The following is a 15,732-nucleotide window of genomic DNA, read 5'->3' as shown; positions in this document are numbered from 1 at the left end:
GGAAGTAGCTGGTAAATACTATAAATCCACTAGTACTCTTTAGTCAATAACTTACTGATTAAAGAATACATCAAGAAATAGTTAACTGTTGTTTTGAATTCAAAAATACTTCTTTAGTCCCAAAGGGAAATTAAAACGGTCTTTTTGACTCATCTGGGATTTATTTCTTCAGCTTTTGTTAATCAGCTGCTTCCAGTTGTAAACAAATTTTTGCTATGCTTATGCATCATAAAACATAATAAGCACCATCTCCCTCCAGGCCCTGCAATGGATGGATGACTTTTATTACCAGTGCCACTTTTTCCGGAATATACGCTGTGAAATATTCAGCGTAATTGCTTTTTTTGTCCAGAAGAACACCATCTTCTGGCACTTCAACAATGTTCCCAAGGCCTTTGAATGAGACAGACAGCCACAGCACTACAGATCCTCCAAACTACTTAAATTTAAGTAGATGCTTTTTTTCATGTCTCCTCCTTGTGTTACTCCAATGCCTACATAGAAAGCAGCTGAAAAGATTAATGTTAGTCATGATTAAGTTGTAGTAAAGTTCAACAAATTTATGTTTGTGATGGTAGGACTACTAGATGCATATTTACTTAGGACTTTGGTTTGGTTGCATTCCCTTTGTATACGTATGTGATCTTAAGTTTTGCTGACAATATGGCCGTTGCTTTGACCAATAAGACCATCAGCTGCCAAAATGAAATGTATATTTGCTATTCTTCTGGTTCTGATTGATAAATTGTCAGCAGTTTTTTGGGATTATTGTGTAAGCTGAAATAGATGTTATTCTAACTCACTGGAAATCAACGGTGTCGTTTTAAAGATTTAGTTAATAGGCTGACATTCATTGAACCAATTATATGCTGTATGTACAGCTCTGGAAAAAAATAAAAAAACCTCCTTGTTATTCCACCAAATATTGATTTCTGAACTCTTCCTGAGTTAAAACATTAGTATTGTTGTTTCTAAATTAATATGAACTTGTTTCCTTTGCATTATTTGAGCTCTAAAAGCACTGCATTTCACAATTTCTGCAAATAAATAATTTTTTTTTTTTTTACCCCTCCAGGGGGTCTTTTTGTGGGCTCTAGTGTCCCTTATGTGATAGTAGGCTGACAGGAAACGGGGAAGGAGGGGAAGACATGCGGCAAATGTCGTCGGGTCCGGGAGTCGAACCCGCAACGGCCGCGTTGAGGACTTGAGGCCTCCAAATACGGGTCGCACTAACCGCTACGCCACCATGGCACGCCCCAAATACTAACATTTTGCTTGTAATTTCAGAAACATGTCAGTAGCTCATAGAATAACCTCCTAATTAACAATGTTAATTTTACTCAAATATAAACCTATAAAGAGTAAAATCAGAGAATCTGATTATTTTAGGTTGTTTCTTAATTTTTTCCAGGGGTGCATATGTTGTAGGTGAATATTTAATACCAAAACAAAACATAAGTCTTTAACATTTTAACAGCTATTTATTTTCTAAAGTTGGTAACAAAAAATTTGCAATGAATAAAAACAGCATTTTGCTTTATACAACTAAGAAAATGTTTACAGACAAAACTAATAGAAACAGGTACACAACAACAAAACAAAGTAAAACAATAAAGAACAGAACATCCTTGCGTCAGTGTGCAAACTGTTTATACAGACGGACATGTCACCTTTTACAAGACCTCACATCCTGATAAATTATTTAAATAGCATGTATCTATACGCACACACAAATCAAGCTCTCACAAACAGCTAAGACAAATAAAACAATAATTTATTTGCTAAAAATAGCACTGAAAATATGTGGCAAAGCAAATGTATAAAAAATCTCCCATTTCTACTGGGGTACACCATGGCCCTGGGAACTCTGCTCTGCTTCTTCGATACAAAAACTATTTACAGCTTATGCTAGCGCAGCACTAGAATGTCCAACATTTCAGAAGATTGTGAAAAAGCATTGTTTTGTTTTATCAGATTATAAACAGCAATGAGGTAATAATTGTACATTGAAAATGTCATCTCTCTCTACAGAAAAGGTACAAAAATCACACCAACTTCATTTTACAAAAAGTTCTGAGGAATACCCAATTCACCTTGGAAATCAGCTTTTACTAGAATAAAGAAACAGATATTAGGAGTTTTACTCATTTTAGTACTACTACTGTTCGCTGCCTACACTGTAGGCAAGAGTCGATAAGCTAGATGTATTTACATCATTTCATCTTGAAATCCTCAAAAGTTGAGGGACAGAAATCTCTTCAGTGACTAAATGGTAATTTTAGAATTGATCATGGCTTTTTGATAGAATCGATTTTTCTCATTGGTTTAATATCGGAAGATTGTTACTTTCATCTTATCCTGAGTCAAAAATTCAGACATCGGCTTGTGGTTCTTCTGTTTAAACTAGAACTAATCTAGACTTAATTTCTCTACTCAACAGAAATTCTTAGGTAGACAGGTGAAGGATTTTCTTTATCCATTCATTGCTAATCGTCCACGCACAATGTTCATGAATAAACACATACCTCCCGCAATTTAAATCATTTCAAGTCCTAAAATGTGCTGTGTTCATTCTTTGAATCCTCAAAAGTATCATTCACAAATCATACAAAGAGTAGTCTGGTAAGGAACAGAGAGTATATGTTTTTTCTTTCTTTGGGATGTCTATCCAAAAAGTGAGGCACACAGGCTGAAGATGAGAAACAGAGTACTGAAAAGGCATTGAAGTGAAGTGCATTTTTTTCTGAGGAACCTTTCCCAATGTTGGTGTCCATCTTGCAAAGTCAGAGTCTTTTCAGCTCCCCTTGACCTTTGACCCTCAACCGGAAGTTGGCTAGCTGGTGCTTTGCCCAAACCAACTTCAAGTTACCCTGAGGCTAACAGTACGCCCTTCGCCCCATCCGAGAGTGCATGCCACGAAAGAAAAGTAAGGCAGAAATAAATCAGCTTCTGGACTTCGTAGAAGAAAATATGTTCTTACTTTACAAATAAAAGGTGCATTCCTCAGAGAGTTTGACCATCAATTTATGCATCTGTTGAAAGATAGGAGACAATAACAGGACTTAGCATATACATTTGCGGTGTTTAGAGGAATGTTTACACTTTCTTCAATGTTACCCACCTCTGCATTCATACTTGAGGTCTGAGAAATAAACCATCTCTTGTGAGAAGACAAAAAGACCTAGCCTGCCACCTGCATACGTCTTGTCGTAGATGCTACCAGAATCTGCCATGATCTTCTTACCCTCATACATCACAACTCTGTGGAAAGACAAATACAACTGAATAAGTTCAAAGATTGGAGTTCATGAATAATAAAAAGCTGCGAAGCGTTTTATTGTTCCCACCTGATCAGTCCTGTTCTTGGCCTGTGAATCAGATGCCACCTGTAGGCAGTGAAGTCTTTCCAGCCGATATTTTTAGGGTCGTGCCAGAGAGTGCGGACCTAACAACCGAGAAGAAAGCATCTGCAGTTCAGTCTGCCTGACATCTAAATATAAGAATCTAAATCTAGCCTACCTGTCCTGCGGTGTTGCCCGTGTGCCAGAGAGCATTTCTAAGGTGCTCTCCTGGGCCGGTGGTGGAGTTAACTACTTTGATGGACAGGCCTGAGTATCCCTGGGCTTTGGTGGGTTTACTGGACCAGTAGGTCTGCGTAATCTGCTTCCACATCACAACGTAGAACCTGGAACTGGATTGGTAGCCGAACACAAAGCCAGCATAATCGTCATCTCTCTCTGTGTTTATGAAGAAAGTTCCACTGAAGTCCACGGCGTTGAACTCGTGGTAACCTGTTGAAGAAAAGGGGCCGGAGAAAACGTTTTCATGAAGTTGTGAATCAAAAAAGACAAATGCAATTACTGGAAGACTTTTTCTAATTCCATTTTTGGCCAGAAGAAGACTTAAGAGAAATAAAATAAAAAGTAAACTAACATACCAACTGCAATTCCAGGATCGCAGTTGACAGTCTGAACCAGCTCTTTGCCTTGATGCCGGACAACCCAGTTAGGATCAATCTGGGAGGTGCCCTTTGGATCCAGAGGAACCATCTGGAACTTGCGGAAGTCTGTCTCACTGATATCGAAGTTCTCAGGACAAACATCATAGATATCAGGAACGTTGTCCTGGTCAAAGTCGTCTTTGCAAGCATCTCCACGACCATCGCCTGAGAAATTTGGTTTAAGTTAAGAATGTTTTTCCAGAAGTACTTGCACATTGTGGGATATATTTCAGAATTTTCTTACCATCAGAATCCAGCTGGTCGGGGTTGAAGGCCAGTCTACAGTTGTCTTTGTCATCAGGGATGCCATCGTTGTCATCATCATGGTCACAGGCATCTCCCTTGCCATCCTTGTCGTGATCAGCCTGGTTGGCGTTGGGAATATATGGGCAATTGTCCAGGTTGTTCTGGTGTCCGTCCTCGTCGATGTCCTGGTTACTGTCACACTTGTCTCCCACTCTATCATCATCTGAATCCACCTGCATTCAGTTAATGTTAAGTAATCTATATTACAGCATAATACGGGTTTAGACTGGATAGAATAACATGAGCATTTCAACTGATTTGTCTTGTGTTTTTGTTGAGATTAATTAGAATTGACCTTCAATGGCATTGCTGATAGGGCTGAAATGATTAATTGGATTAATCATTGTGAATCGACTATTGAAATAATCGTCAGGTAAGTTAGTAATCGATTAAACATTAACTTGAATGTACAGACTCAAAAAAGGGCTATTTTTGAAAGACCATACTCAGAGCAATAATTAATCCAAACTTATACAAACAATATATCCATTTTGAATTTAAGATAATAAAAATCTTTGTCTGTAAAAATCTTCTACCCAAACCTAGCTAAAACTAGCTTCACCTGGAAGCTAGCTAAAACTAGCTAGTTAGGTAGCCAGCTAACTAGCTAGTTTTAGCTTTATATGTCTCCTGAAGCTGAAACTAGATTAAGCCGGTTCAAATTCTTTAAAAAATAATCTGTTCAGCAACTTTTGTATTATTAGTACTATTCCAAGTATTTTTTAGCTGCAGATGCGTCCTTTGCCCCAAACAATCAAGTGTACATCAAAGGAATGCTATCTTTTTGGATTAAAAAAAAGGAATTGAACTATTTATTTGCATCTTTTAAGAGATTTCTACTATTGCGTAAAAAAGGCTTAGCTGAAAAATGTGCAATATTTGCCCCTTTCTTTTTTTTTACCAATGAATCAATTAATCATCAGAATAATTTGATTGATTAATTGATAACTAAAATAATTATTAGTTGCAGCTCTACTTGTTTAATAAATTTGAAAATATTAGAACTAATGCGTCCAGTAGTGGTAAGCAAGTCTCTTCTAGTCGTTTAAAGCAGCGCGCAATTTGTTTGTAAAAAACACTTTGACACACCCTATCATTCCCCCAACCCTCTGCCCAATTCCTGCTGTTCAACACATTCCTATTTCTCAGTGTAGCATGGCACAGGTGGACTGAGCAGGCCTGTGCTGAATTGACATGGCATGCACATACCCCAATTCCTCCATAATATCCAGCCTAGGGCCTCTTCCCTCACATTAGCCAGCCAACGTCAATGGGCCATTGAAAAGGCCTCCTGCCCCCCCCCCCCCCCCCCCCCCCCCCCCCCACCACCACGCCTTATTGAACTAATGTGCCCTTGAGCTGCATGCGGGATTTGCTCCACCATTACATGGCGTGATAAAGCTTAGACAGCCACACAGGGCTAATCGCCGGGGCTCTCTCTCAATTGAAAGACAGATATAGAGAGAAAGGCTTGGATCTGAATGTGGATTATTGTTGGTGGCTGAGGCGGAAGGAAATGGGGAAGGGTGTTTGTGTCTGTGCCCACACACCTGATCGGGATTATGTTCCAGAGGACAGTTATCACACATGTCTCCCACTCCGTCCAGATCTGTGTCTCTCTGGTCAACGTTGTATATATAGGGACAGTTGTCCTTCTCATTCAGTATTCCTGGCAATCAACAATAAAACCTTAAAGATTAGAAACACCAAAGTAACGTTTTTAGGGTTTTTTATATGAAAAATGTGAAGGCCTACCATCTCCATCGATGTCCACAGCACAGGCGTCTCCCTCGCTGTTGTTGTCTGTGTCTGTCTGGTCTGGGTTGCTATTGTAAGGGCAGTTATCACAGCGATCCCCCACTTCATCGCGGTCATAATCATACTGCCTGGGATTGTACACAAACGGACAGTTGTCCTGTTTCACAAAGACAAAATGAAGAGCTGATGACAAGTTTTCAGTCGCAGTGCTTATCTTTTGCTGTCTGGACCTGTCTATGTACACGGCACAAGCAGAGCAGGATGAAAAGCTGCTTTATTTTCAGGCTCAGTTCTAATGTTGGGATTAGTGTCAAACAATGCAGGTGCCTTTGCTCGCTGCCTTAGCTTTGGTATTTATGGTTTTGGCTGAGAATCAGTGAAAAACATTTGCTTTCTTGCCCCACCTCAGCTTTTGAGGTGCATGACAATTAAGATACCAGAACACAAATACTAACCCTGTCATCAGGAATACCATCATTGTCATCATCATCGTCACATGCGTCTCCAGTTCCATCTTTATCATAATCTTCCTGCCCTGAGTTTGGAAGATTGGGACAGTTGTCCTGAATGACAAGAAATATGTTCAGACGGGCTGCTGGAAGGCAACATTACACCTAAGTTTATCGCTTCTTCCCAACTGTGACGAACCTTTTTACAATGGTAGGTGGCATTCTCCACACAGACCAGATCACCATTGGGCCATCCGTCCAAATCTGTGTCCTCTCCACAGATATGACCATTGCCAGCATATCCAGGCTTGCACTCGCAGCGGAACATGGGGTCGGAAAAGTGTCCGAGGTAGTTGCAGCGAGCGTTTTTGTTGCAGTCATGGCTTCCATCGAGGCAAGGATTACGGGGTGTGCACACCTGTAGATTGAAAGGTTTAAACACGAAGTAATCAGACAAATTATACCATTCTAAGTCATTACATTTTACATCACACTATTATATGTCCCACATAGTTCATTCACAACATAAATTAGCTTGTCACAATTTATTTAAACATTGAATAACTCATAATACATCTTGATATGCATTCTGATTAGGCTTATTTGTCAGATTAAATGAGCAATTATTAAACATACTTTCCACTGAGACCCAATTTATGTTTAGAAACATTCTCATTTTTAAAATCATATATTTTCATTAGCTGTAAGTGCAAAATCATCATTATTAACAACAGAGGTAAATGCTTGTAAACATCAGCCTGAGTGTACTTAATCTACATAATGTGTTACTGAAATAAATTGAGGACATGTGCTACTCAAAAGATGTAGAAATGACTGATCATTACTCAATTTCAGAATACATTATGCAGACATTCTGTCTGTACTGATGAAAATTGGCTTAAATTGGTTTCCCAATGCTCAACTTGTTTCAAACAGCAGTTTCAATCAGTTATTAATGATTTTGTCATCCATAGACTGATTAAGAAGTTTAGAAGAAAGAATGAAAGTGTCTTCATAGCAATTTAAGTTACTCTTGCCTGATGCAGCAGGACAATGTCAGGACGATCATTAACAATAACTAGAAAGAGTTTGTACAGGTTGATAAATATTCTGGACTCTCCTTGACAGAAACGCCAGGTGTGCACTTGCCTGTTTGTTAGCAACAGCTTGCTCAACACCTTTGCCAAATGGTTGGGGTCCTGAGTAGCGAGGAGGGCAGGGCAGACAGTTGTATCCTGGCTCTGTGTTCTCACAGCGGTGCACACCGTTAAACTCAAAGCACGCATCTGGTACCTCCTTGCACTGTTTTTGTGGTTAAATAAAAATCCTTATTGTTTTTCCAGGGTAATCATTTTTGCTCTGTAATCATGAACTCATACCTCGTCAACATCTTTGCACTTTATGCCATTTCCTGTGAAGCCAACTGGGCATTTCCCACACTTCCAGGAACCATCAGGGAAACTAGTGCACTTGGCTCCAGAAAAGCAAGGGTTGGACAAGCATCCATCTGAAAACAACAACAACAATAATATGTTTTTAATCTTAAGAATGCTTAAGTGAAAAATAAAAACTCAAGTGGGCTATAGTGGGCTTTAAAATGGGCTTTAAAATGACTCACCTATTGGGCAAGCTTTCTTATTGCACATCTGTCTGTCTATGGCATCGCCAACACACTCTTTACCACCATGCAGTGGGGCAGGATCATTGCACAGGCGCTCACGAGTTTGAACTCCACCCCCACAGGTGAGGGTGCACGTACCCCAAGGTGACCAGGGTCCCCAGTTCCCATTAACTGAAGAGAGGAAATCATGATCAGTTTCTACCCTTGCTGCAAAATCCAGGAGTGAAATCAAGAAGTCAGTAGCTGTGTTTCCATGAAGCATAACATTGCGCAAAATGAAATGACAAGAATAAATTTGCTTACATTTTTTAAAAACTCATGGGTTGTGATAAAAGAAAAAATTTGCACCAGGATGAGGTGTTTTTTCAGCCATATTGAAATAGATGTATTTTGCAAAACTGCAATGGAAATACTTTTTTTGCATCACAAAAGTCACATGACTAACAGCTGGATGTTACTTCTGAGGAAAACCACAAAGAAGATGACAGGAAGTTGGATGACGTTTTGTTTTTTTTCTGGTTCCACCATAGCTCTGACAGAATCGCACAGTTCATAAAAAGTTGTGTCATTCGAACGTGTTGAATCCATTACTCTTCTGTAAAATTGGCAACTACAGTTTCCCCAAAACGCTGCATATGTATAAGGCAGCGTTTTTTTGCTGTGGGCCAAATCAAGATCATGATTGCTCTTAAAGGGCCGGTTGTGCCAGAATGTATTGATAAAATCTGTTCACAAACTGTTAAAATATCAGTGAATTCTTAAAATTAAATAATGTTATTGAACATCTTTTCAGTTCCTCCAGGATTTTCTGATTCTTTTTGGGGGTTTTTGGAATAAAAATCTAAGTGTTTGTGGTTTTAATCTGAAAATATTTGCGCTTATTTATGACGATAAATGTGACCTATTATTATTCGCTGTATAGATCATGGACTATAAACTGACATCAATTAGAGCTGAGGCAGCTGTTTAGTACAAGAAAGAAAGTTTTTGACAATTTTTGAGAAAAATCTGCAATAAACTCCCAATTATGTATTACACATTTGTTGATTTTGCGTGAATTTCCACAATAGTTCTCAAGAATCCGGCAAGACGGATAGGTAGATCGGTTCCTCCAGGATTTTCTGATTCTTTTTGTGATTTCTTTGGAATAAAAATCAACATTTTTATGGTACTAATTTGGAAATATTTGAGCTTATCTATGACAGTAAATTTGACTTTTTATTACTTGCTGTATAGACCTTTGCTCTATGGTCTATAATCTGACATCAATTAAGGCTGAAACAGCTGTTTATTACAAGTAAGAAAGTTTTTGACAATTTTTGAGAAAAATCTGCAATAAACTCCCAATTATTAGTGCAAAAAAAAAGGGGATTTGTTGATTTTTTTTTTGTTGAATTTCCACGATAATTCTCAAGAAATTGCAGGGAATTAATTATATAATTTGTAAGTAAACAGATAAAAACTGCATTGATTTGATTGGTAACATAATATTTAATCACACTTAGTGTTTAGTCTAGAATCCAGAGGGCCACATAAAAAGCTATGGTGGACCAGATTTGGCCCACAGGCCTTAAGTTTGACATGTGGTATAAGGGGTTTGTCACTCCAGCGCCGAATAAGACGCCGACGTCTCCTTTGATGATTGATGGTGATGATGAACACTGACGCCATGACTGAATTATGAATATATCTCATGTAACCGTTTACATCCGTTGCTGCCGTTGACGAGGATTTGTGCACATTTGTCAGGAAAACGCGGCTAATGCAAGATGTTAAAGCTTACTGGGACATGGAGACTTCTCGCACTTCTCAGTTTGTCGGCCCTCTCCCACACAGTCCCTGCCTCCCAGCTGAGGGGTGGGGGAGTTGCAGAGGCGGATACGAGTGATGACACCAGAACCACAGGTGACGGAGCACGACGACCAGGGTGACCAATGACTCCAGTTTCCGTCCTGCTTGACTGAAGATTTGAAGAAAAAAAAGAGGTCATAGGTCAACAGGCAGCAAGTAATGGGTTGGATTAATAACTAAAGCCAATTATGTTTTACTCATGACAAAAAACCAAAGCTTCCAGTAAGTGATATATTTGTTACTCACAGCGCTTGTCACACTCCTGGAGGTAGCAGTCGCGGGTTTGCACCGAGGTGCCCTCGCAGATATTATTGATACGGTCGCAAGAGCGCCCACGCTGCTGGATGCCCCGCCCACATGACACAGAACAATGAGTCCATTCAGACCAGGGCGACCAGCCGTCCTCAGCATAGTCACTCGCTGCGCAAGGGAGGGAGTGGGAGAGAATACAAAAAAAGAGGGAAACAATTAAAATGGTATTCCAGAGAGGCAGCAAGCCTTTTTAAAACACCCCTGAGCATAAACAAAGAGGGCAAGCTCTTCAAGTGGAGGGCTAATAGAGAGGATTTAGCTGGGAATGAGAAGCAGAAAACGTTTTCTGTTTAGAGCGAAGGCAGATGACTAACACTGAGATAAGTCAGGGAAACAGAAAAGTTGACTGTACTCAGGATGAAATGACTGCAAAACATTGCAAAAACACAACATCTTACCAAGTTTTTTTGTCAGTTTTAGTGAAAATATCATGGTACAGTTGGAAAAAGACAAAACTAACTTACAAGGAAGTTTTCAGCAAGTAAATAAGTATGAAAATTGTCTTATTAAAAGTGAAATAACTTGTACTTTTTCGTCGATATTAAGGAATTATTTACTTAAAACAAACTCCTATTTCTTGCTGAAAAGTTTCTTCTAAGTTAATTTAGTCTTATTTCAAGTGTGCTAAGATATTTGCACCAGAGACTAGACCAAAAATACTTGGTAAGATTTTGTGCTTTTGGTGACATTGAATCTTTCAGTCCACCATTACCTCTGCAAAATGGTAAAATATTTTAGAGCTCAAAGTACCAAACCACATAAGCCCCTTTCTCACATCAACTGGTATTTCTTTTAGCAGTCAAATTATCTTAAAAGTTAGAAAGCCTTCTCTTAAAGATAAAGCGCTCCATCCTGGGCATTTTTGTGGTAAAGCAAACAAATGGGTCATTCAGTGAATGTGGCAGTGTTTGAATGCATCTTCTGTTAATTTAAAATGTATATATGCAAGCATATGGTGTCCATTTATTTATATACACAGAAAATATAAATTCTTACGTGTTCCACAACGAGGACAGCATTCGCCATCGGGGACGGTGGCGTTGGCACACGGGATCAGAGGGCAGGAGATTTTGCGGCACACGGTGGCTGAGTTCTGCACAAAGAAAGCTCATAATCAGATTAGTGGGTAGGAGATTAAGGGGAAAACTTTGACAAGAATTTGACTCTAAAAACTTGTATCTGCCCCCTAATGACTGACAAAGCCGTCATAACAGGCACCACACCATTAAATAAAAATGTGATTGGGAGTAACTTTCACTTAAGTGTTGAAATCTCTGCTTCAGCTTATCTGCTCTGGCACAGATCACTGTTCAGAGGTTGCATTGAGCTTAAGAAAACTGTCTTTTCACTCATATTGTGCTTGAGTAAAAAGTAAATTTACATGTTTGTTTGTGCAACCAACACATTACATCCCTAGGTCAAATCAACCATGCCAGAAAAGTTAAAACACAGAGCCCTGGCAGGGAGTTTATACCCCCTGCAGATAACCACCTGCCCTCTGGATCAGGAGAGGGTTGGCATAAGCTCAAAATCCTGAATAAAATCAGACTTACATTGGTGCTTTAAAGATCCAGGGGTACAAATAATTAAATATTGCCTTCTAGCACAACACCATAAGTGAGTCTGGGCTCACAACTGCTCTATAGGCTTGCACGCTAATGCTCACCCTCCTGGATTTGATTACTGGCAGGAAACAATGTGGAAATAGAGAGAAGTAGGAGAGAAAAAACTGCCTATAGGATTGAATTGTCTGTAGGATTCCTGCCAAGTATCCCCCCTTTGTCAGAGCCAAGGTCTTGTTCCTAATTATGGACATCACTTAAAGTCTGTTAGAGGCTACACTCATGCTGAATGTCTGACAAGAGACATGTCATTACTACACCAAAGACCGTCTACCTTCTGCAAAACCAACAAACTACTAATTACCAACACCAGTAGCTGAGGTGATGGTTAAGTGCTCCTCATGCAATCTGTATTGTCTTAGTTTAAGAGTTTGTGTACAGGTACAAACCCTTCATATCTGTGTGACAGTTTAACATGTAGCAGACTCAAATGGTAGGTATTGGGGGGAAGGGTTTCACCTGACAAGTGCACTCAGTGCAGTCATCGACGGTCCATTCGTCTTTGTTCTTGCGCACAATGCCGTTGTGGATGCAGACGCCACTATGTATGCCAATGCGGTTCTTAATAAGCTTGTTCTCATTTGTCTGGAAAAGAGAAAAATGCAACGATGTAATGGGTTTTGAGATTATATAAGTAGACTAAGTGCTGAAAAGCAAGAACATAGTTAGCGTGGGTAATCACAAATGTTTCATTTATAGAAACTGAACCAAATCTAGCAGAAAGACATAGTAACCCAACATGCATACCCTTCAATGGAATAGTGAATCCTGTGGATAAGACAGACTGTTTTTGCTTTATATTAATACTATATCATTTGTAAGTTCAAACTGTATGCAGATGATACTGCAATTTATATACACAAACACAGCATGACACAGGTTGTGAATTAACCATTTTAGACCTAAGTTTCAAATCTCCGCCTGCATATTTTTGCTTATTTTAACTGAATGCAGTTCTTTAAATATCCTGTGAGTAAATATATTTGCCCATTTATCCATAACAACTGGAACTTTCAATATCCAGCAAGTTATTTTCGTAATTTACCGTCTATTAAAAGAGTGTCCGTGCTACGGTGGGGGTGAAATTACTGTAATAACCGGATATTGGCTGGAAAGCGCAACGTCTCCCCTTTCAGAAACCGCTGGAATTTTTCAGAAAGCGCAAAAATATCGCAGAGTTACGGTACTGAAAATTTGGCTGTGTCGTCGCTGTTCGGTCTGGAAGGGTTAACAAACTCAATGAGTAATTTTACACAGGGTCTAAAACTGTCTTTATGTTATTCTAAAAGCCACTCAAGTGGTAGTGGATTAAACTGTTTGTAGCACATTTGAAAAACAACCGTTTGCCTCACTCTTATACATTTATAAATGCAAACTGCTCCTGTTAATTAAGCGAATAAACTAAAACGTTCATGTCTCATCCTTACCAGTTGGCGGAGCTCGTTGGACAGCTCCTTGACCACGACACCGAGGCCTTTCAGCTCCTTGAACATGCTGATCAGATCCTCACAGGAGAAGCCACACACCATCTGCAGGTCTTAAAAAACACCGTTTAGATAAGTCTGTTGCAGACAGGTAACAAGGTATATCTAAGTTCTTGCTTTAAAACTGTTGAAAATCTTCCACTTCTGTATGTAGCGTACAAGTTGATGTATATTTCTGGTCAGCTGGCTTAAAGTAATTTTCTAAACCTGTTCCCTTGCTTTTATGTAAGAAAAAAGGTCCATAAAAATACGGACAGCCATGGTGTAAAAGCTAAAGGAGCACCACCCATCACTATAAATAAATTTGCTATAAAATGCTGTTGGGAAGCTTCTGGCAGCATACCAACTGCTACCAGTGCATAATAATTGTCACACTTTTGTCATTTTAAGATCAGTCAGATCATGTCATACATTTTTCTTTCACATACTTCAGTAACTACTGATTAATCTCGTATCAACCCATGTCGTGCCAGTTTTAGAGCTTCACTTACAAAGATGATGAAGTCCAAGTATTACATAGTGTTTACCTTTAGTTTTGTGTCCAGTGTACTCTGTTCTGATGGCAGAGGAGCCGTTCAGGTTAGTCACAATCATTGTGTCACTTGAAGCAGCTGAAAGGCAAAAAGTCATAAAATCTCCAAGAGATCCCCATTTATCTCTATGTGCTTATTTAATGTCACAGCTAGTCACATTTTAAATTAATGTCAAATGTAATTAGATAAAACACAAGACGTCAGAGAGATTTGTACCCTGAAATTACGCAGAGACAAGTAAACCACTTTTAAGCTTTTACCAAGTAATTAGCGTGTAAATTACAACCAAAACAACAACTCCCCACTGACAGCAGCTTGCTTTGTGTTGGCACTGTCTGGCGGATAATGAAGAGCACTGCGCTTCTTGGACTCGACTACTTACCGCTCTGGCATCCTTTGTTGCGCAGGATCGCGTCCAGCGTTGTTCCAAACACAAACCGCACGTTTTGCAGCACTCCCTAAAAGCATCAATGTCAGAAAGGAAAAGTGGTTATCAATGCTGGATATTTGAGAAACGCTTAATTGCTCAGTCCATCGATCCTGAGTTGTGTGCGTAAATGCGCACGAATCCAATGTTTCAGGCGTTTTTTCTTCTAAAAACGTAAGAAAACACAAGGCGTTCCGGAGTAAGAATCAATCTTCTGCGCTCACCATGAACCTGTCGTTCACTGCTCCCTTCCCGACTCGGAGCTGCGCGCCGGCTGGAGTGCCTTGCGTCAGGATGTTCTGGATGGGCGCATCCAGCTCGGCGGTGTTCACCTCCTCGCATCCTGTGAACAGCTGCGCCCGGTCCTCCTGCACGAAGAGCGTGATATTCTTCCAGTTACCCGTGGCCAGATCCACCTCCTCGATGGAAACCACCTGTTGCTTGTTCTCGGTGGAGTAAACGATGTCCAGGGTGTTCGCCTTGCCGTTGGAGACGATCTCGAAGACGGCTCCGGAGCCGTCTCGCTTCTCCACTGTCAGGAGGCTGCCCCTGGTCCGTTTAAACTGCTTGAAGTTGAGCAGAAGTAGGAAGCCCCTTTCCGCGTGGACCGAGTCGATCAGGTCCCTGAAGGCGCTCTCGGGGACCGGGGGGATAAGGTCCGGGTTGAGGATCTTGTAGGCGGGGCTGTACGGGTCGTCTCCTTTCGCCAGGGTGACCCCGTGGTTCTTACTGGGGACTCGGATGAGCTCAAACAAATCAAACACACTATTGTCGTCTCGACTCTCTGCGGGTGAATAATAAGAAACAGTAAGCTTTTGTCTGCGTGAATACAACATGTTAAATCTTTTACGGCTTTTTGAAATCAACTAAATGTTGGGAAATTGGAATAATCTGGTATTTAAATAGTTGAGGCTCACCTGCGACTCTCGCACCTTCACAGGAACAAAGCATCAACAGCAAACATATTCCTGTCACCTTCATGGTGCAGCACAAACCTGCTGCCACAAGTACATTGAAATATCCGACAAATTAGGACTTCGGTCAAAGTTGAGCAAAGTGTGAAATATTTTTGACACTCACCTGCTCCCTTTAATGAAAGAAAAAGCTTACAAAAGTATAAAATCCCTTGGAAAATGTGTTAAAAAATTGCAATAATTCCAACGTCCTTATTTATAAAGTTAAAAATCCACAGTGAAAGGGGGAATTGTGAAATCTTGCTCGTCTTTTTCCTCTTTGCCTAATTGAAAATGTGCCTCTCCTGGTATCCACCGCTAAAAAACTCCCTTTTTAAGCCCAGGCAGCACAAAGTGTTATTTAAATAGTTTGATGCCTTTCCTAAGACGTGGCCTCGTCCAATCATGGTAAGGAG

The 15,732-nt window shown here is 40.0% G+C and overlaps 1 protein-coding gene and 1 long non-coding RNA gene across 3 annotated transcripts in view; one reads left to right on the top strand and one right to left on the bottom strand.

The window, feature by feature from the left end:
• Positions 1-15,732, top strand: part of LOC111611389 — a 69,684-nt gene that overhangs the window by 38,272 nt on the left and 15,680 nt on the right. The gene's annotated exons all lie outside the window — the stretch shown is intronic.
• On the bottom strand, positions 1,486-15,706 carry LOC102222883 (thrombospondin-1-like). Of its 2 annotated transcripts, none has more exons than XM_023347971.1 (23): positions 15,444-15,706; positions 15,281-15,361; positions 14,588-15,147; positions 14,319-14,394; positions 13,931-14,014; positions 13,347-13,456; positions 12,379-12,504; positions 11,294-11,390; positions 10,232-10,405; positions 9,918-10,094; positions 8,132-8,305; positions 7,893-8,020; positions 7,663-7,815; positions 6,713-6,931; positions 6,520-6,627; positions 6,062-6,221; positions 5,857-5,975; positions 4,245-4,479; positions 3,938-4,165; positions 3,520-3,791; positions 3,348-3,445; positions 3,122-3,261; positions 1,486-3,032 (listed from the first exon to the last, which is right to left on the bottom strand). In XM_023347971.1, the coding sequence occupies exons 2-23, from the start codon at positions 15,342-15,344 to the stop codon at positions 3,025-3,027; spliced, it is 3,510 nt and encodes a 1,169-aa protein (XP_023203739.1). In that variant the 5' UTR covers positions 15,345-15,361; positions 15,444-15,706; the 3' UTR covers positions 1,486-3,024. The 2 variants fall into 2 exon arrangements, with proteins under 2 accessions (XP_023203739.1, XP_023203740.1); XM_023347972.1 differs by having other exon boundaries at positions 15,281-15,358.

This window comes from Xiphophorus maculatus, chromosome 15 (genome assembly GCF_002775205.1).
Source record: "Xiphophorus maculatus strain JP 163 A chromosome 15, X_maculatus-5.0-male, whole genome shotgun sequence".
Classification (NCBI taxonomy): domain Eukaryota; kingdom Metazoa; phylum Chordata; class Actinopteri; order Cyprinodontiformes; family Poeciliidae; genus Xiphophorus; species Xiphophorus maculatus.
Note: the sequence above shows the minus strand (reverse complement) of the source record. Positions and strands in the feature narration are given on the sequence as shown.

Bases quoted from the DNA above. Each gene is read 5' to 3' on its own strand.
- LOC102222883 (XM_023347971.1), bottom strand. From the start codon at position 15,344: ATGAAGGTGACAGGAATATGTTTGCTGTTGATGCTTTGTTCCTGTGAA. The intron at 10,095-10,231 runs GTGAGTAACAAA...TCAAATCTTCAG, and splicing joins CCAGGAGTGTGACAAGCGCT to TCAAGCAGGACGGAAACTGG. The intron at 4,480-5,856 runs GTGTGTGGGCAC...AACTGAATGCAG, and splicing joins TGGAACATAATCCCGATCAG to GTGGATTCAGATGATGATAG.